This window comes from Quercus lobata, chromosome 4, assembly GCF_001633185.2.
Source record: "Quercus lobata isolate SW786 chromosome 4, ValleyOak3.0 Primary Assembly, whole genome shotgun sequence".
Taxonomy (NCBI): domain Eukaryota; kingdom Viridiplantae; phylum Streptophyta; class Magnoliopsida; order Fagales; family Fagaceae; genus Quercus; species Quercus lobata.
The window spans coordinates 54,571,375-54,575,868 of record NC_044907.1 but is presented as its reverse complement, the minus strand read 5'-3'; the positions used below and the strand labels follow the sequence as shown (position 1 = coordinate 54,575,868).

Below are 4,494 nucleotides of genomic sequence, written 5' to 3'. Positions count from 1 at the left end.
ATCTGAATTTCGTAATTCTCGATAGATACAGCTTTTGTTGAGAGCTGTCGAGAATCACATATATTAAATCTCGATAGATACATCTATCGAGCTATCTGTCGAACTTTAATAAACAACACTTTTTTCACTTATTTCTTGGACAGACTTGTATGACTTCAATACTAGACCTAAACTCTTGTTCCTTGGAGTACTAAACACATCTTAAATCTACTCAATTACAAGTAAAATGCGTTTTATCAAAAGATTAGCCAATTCTATATGACATATGTTCTAACAAGTTCTATATATGTCTTAACATTTATGATGTGGTCTCATTTTTAATTCTAAAATTAGGAAATAAAATTCTTTAAAAATAAATAATTTAAGACACATAACGCAAAATTGAATTCTTATTTAAAATTCTAATTGGACTTTTTAGAACTTTACCCCTCTCTCTCTCTCTCTCTCTCTCTCTCTATATATATATATATATATATATATAGATTTTTAATGTTTTCCCTACGTTTTGAGATGCATTTTGTTGTTGTAAATATCTCATGTCACTTCCTTTTTTGGAGTTGATGCTCATTGGTCAAAAGGGTATACTGCCTGTTCGAAATTGCTTGCTGACGAGAAATCTTTACAAATGGGTGTTGATTGCATAAAGGATTGATATGATCCAATTAAGACTAAAGGAATTTATATATATATATATATATATATATATATTTATATATATATTGTAAGGTGTGATAAGGCAAGCATCGAAATTCAAGTCTCTTAAAAAAAATTTACGAACATATAAATTTAAATTAGGTTAAAATAAAATTTCTATATTATATATATATATATATATATATATATATATGTTCGTAAATTTTTTTTAAGAAACTTGAATTTCGATGCTTGCCTTATCACACCTTGCAAATACTTTTATATATATATATATATATATATATATACAATATAAAAATTTTATTTTAACCTAATTTAAATTTATATGTTCATAAAATTTTTTTAAGAAACTTGAATTTTGATGCTTGCCTTATCACATCTTACAAATACTTATACTTGTAAAATAATAATGATATACTTGAATTTTGATGCTTGTCTTATCACCCCTTACAAATACTTATACTTGTAAAATAATCATCACATCAATAATATTGTGATGGACTAAATGGTGTGGTTGTAAAAGCTGAGTCAATTTGTTTTAAACATGTGTTACTTTACTGTCGGTTGGTAGCACTTTGGAGGACCCCGTCACCTGACCTAGGGGTGTCCACGGGTCGGGTCGGGTCGGTTTTGGACCCAACCCAAAACCAACCCGCCGGAGTCGGGTGGAAGGCGGAGGGACCCGAAACTGATCGCCGGCGTCACTTGGTCGGGTCGGTTTTGGGTTCGGGTGGTGTTCGGATGGGTCGGTCGGTGTTGAGAGTCGCCGGATCTTGCAAACTTCGCCGGAATCTCCTCGAATGTCGTCGGAATCTGCTCGAATGTCACTGGAATCTGCAAAAACCCAGTAGATCTGCACCAAAAATCGCCAAAATCAGCCTGGATCTCCTCGAATCTCGCCGGATCTCACCAAATATGGTCCAAATCTCGCTTGGATCTCCTCAAATGTCGCCGGATCTCACCAAATCTCGCTTGAATTCGCCGGATCTCACCCAATCTCGCTTGAATGTCGCCGGATATTGCCAGATTTATATATAACGTCGATCGGATCGGATGACTCGGGTTTTGGAGAAGAAAACCCGCCACTCGACCCGCTGGCGTCGGGTCTTGGGGTCAGAAACCCGTCACCGACCGTCGGAATGGTCGGTTCGGATGGTTGCCGGTTCGGATTCGGGCGGGTTGGTCGGGTTACGGGTTGGGTTGGACACCCCTAACCTGACCTAATAATTCCTACCACTGAAATTAATTCGTGTCAAGGACAGACAGTGCTACAGTTGGAAATTAATGTGGCCCCGCCAAACAAGACCAATAATGCCCATATTTAATGTACAATAATGCCCATATGTAACCTTTTCCTGTGGCCTCAATATATGTTCGTGTGCGAATTCCTCCATACCATAGGTCCTAACTGGAAAAAAAAAAATAATAATAATAAAAATGGCCAGAGATCATCTCCATGTAGTTATGCTGCCTTGGTCAGCCTTTGGTCATCTTATACCGTTTTTTCAGCTCTCCATTGCCTTAGCTAAATCTGGAATTCACGTTTCCTTTGTATCAACCCCAAGAAACATCCAAAGACTCCCCAAACTTCCTCCAAGTTTAGCAACTTTAATGAAGTTTGTGGAGTTCCCATTACCCACACTAGACAATAATGATATCTTGCCTGAAGGCGCTGAGGCCAGTGTAGACGTTCCAGCTGACAAACTTGAGTACTTAAAGCTTGCATATGATCGTCTCCAATATCCTATCAACCAGTTCGTGGCTGAGCAATTACCGGACTGGATTATAGCTGATTTTTCCGCTCATTGGGCTGTTGAAATTGCCCAAAATTATAATGTCGGGTTTATTTACTTCGCTGTCTTCTCTGCTGCTACCGTTGTTTTGTTTGGGAAGCCACCAAATTATTTTTTCGTTGGTGACCAAAAGCAAGCTTGGCCATCACCAGAGAGTTTGACATCACCGCCAGAGTGGCTTAGTTTTCCGTCCTCTGTTGCATTCAGAGGGTATGAAGCGGTTTGGGCACATGCGGGTGCATATACAGAGGATGCTTCGGGGATAAGTGATGCTGCGAGGTTTACGAAGGTTCTCCGTGCATGTAAAGCATTGGCTATTCGTAGTTGCAGGGAGTTTGAAGGTGAGTTCTTGAGTTTACAAGAGAAATTGATGGGAAAGCCGGTGATTCCCATAGGTTTACTTCCTCCAAAAAGACATGAAGAGACCGAAGGGAATGATAGCTCATGGAAAACGATCTTCGAATGGCTTGATAAACAAGAACCCAAGTCAGTTTTGTTTGTAGGGTTTGGCAGTGAGTGTCAGCTGAGCAAAGAACAGCTTTATGAGATTGCTTATGGACTACAGCTTTCTCAAGTGCCATTTTTGTGGGCATTGAGGAAACCTTTTTGGGCTATTGATGATGAAGACTCTTTGCCATCGGGTTTTATTGACACCACGTCTGGCAAAGGCATGGTGTGTATGGGCTGGGCACCTCAGAAGGAAATTCTAGCGCACCCATCAGTTGGGGGATCGTTGTTCCACTCAGGGTGGGGGTCTGCAATTGAGATGTTACAATTTGGGCATTGTCTCGTCGTGTTGCCATTTATCTTTGATCAGCCTTTGAATGCAAGGCTTTTGGTGGATAAGGGTGTAGCTGTAGAAGTAGAGAGAGGAGAGGACGGATCGTTTAGCAGGGATGGCATAGCCAAGGCTGTGGAGATGGCCATGGTGTTAGAAGAAGGAGATAAATTAAGAACTCGTGCAAGAGAGGCTGCTGCAATATTTGGAGACGAGAATCTGCATCAAGTAAACTACATTGGTCACTTTGTTAAGTATTTAAAACATGGGGGCAGTAACGAAATATGAGTGATTACTAACTACCACACTCATGACAATAAGGAGGGTTTTTCTTGTTCATTTGGAGAAGTACCAATGATATTTGTGATTGACAAACCAGTTTCCATTCTCTATCGTGGCTAGCTCTACTATTTGTGCTTAATGTATTCATTTCAAATTTTCCAATAAAATGTTGTTGTACTATTCCAATAGCCATTGCTGCTTACGATTGTCATAGTGTTAAGAGTGATTTGGTGTTTTTTAATGCACATTAGGTTAGAATTCCGCCCCCCCCCCCTAACATGACATTTATTGGATAGTCGTATGTGTTTGCTACATACTCAATTTTGTGATATATTTTTGTATAGACTAGGCTCTAAAAGACAATAAGGTTCAATGCTAAGTCCTTTGGAATATAAAGTATGGGTTGGATCTTCTCTACCATTCTTCAAGGTTCAATATGAAGTGTGCTTATGGAGCAAGAAGATGAAGAAAGATCAAAATGTGGAGTAATTGTATGCTTTGGAGGCTGCGGTAGAGGAGGAGAGTACGAATGGCCGAAGGGAGGTTTCAGGTTCAGATCATGGGTCAACCATGACGTGAACTTAGCGAGCCAAATAAAGGGATAAACGCCCATGGGAAAAATTTGTGGAATAGTAGCTTTTTAGAAAAAAAATTGGTGCCTATCATGCATTTGAAACTATTTTGTAAGTTAAACTATTTTTGGAACTCGAGTTAGATAAACTTGATTTTGGGTTGGAACTCGAGTTTGACAAACTCAAGTTCCAAGCATTGTGCAGGAATATTGAATGGAACTCAAGTTTGTCAAATTCAAGTTCCAGCCCACACTCGAATTTCAAAAACAGTCTAACTTACAAAATAGTTTCATCGGTGTGCTGTTTTCCTAAAATTTTTCTAAAATCATGCTATCTGGCAAATTTTTCTAACGCCCATGTGTTAAAAGCCAATAATGCATAGCACCCTACTAGGCACAAGCAATTATGAATCACT

At 39.1% G+C, this 4,494-nt stretch overlaps 1 protein-coding gene across 1 annotated transcript; it reads left to right on the top strand.

Annotated features, from left to right (window-relative positions):
* The first annotated feature begins 2,030 nt into the window (after window positions 1-2,030).
* On the top strand, window positions 2,031-3,713 carry LOC115983639 (putative UDP-rhamnose:rhamnosyltransferase 1). Its single transcript, XM_031106372.1, has one exon. It carries the CDS (start codon window positions 2,092-2,094, stop codon window positions 3,511-3,513), a length of 1,422 nt encoding a protein of 473 aa, XP_030962232.1. The 5' UTR covers window positions 2,031-2,091; the 3' UTR covers window positions 3,514-3,713.
* The last annotated feature ends 781 nt before the right edge of the window (window positions 3,714-4,494 follow it).

Bases quoted from the DNA above. Each gene is read 5' to 3' on its own strand.
- LOC115983639 (XM_031106372.1), top strand. From the start codon at position 2,092: ATGGCCAGAGATCATCTCCATGTAGTTATGCTGCCTTGGTCAGCCTTT.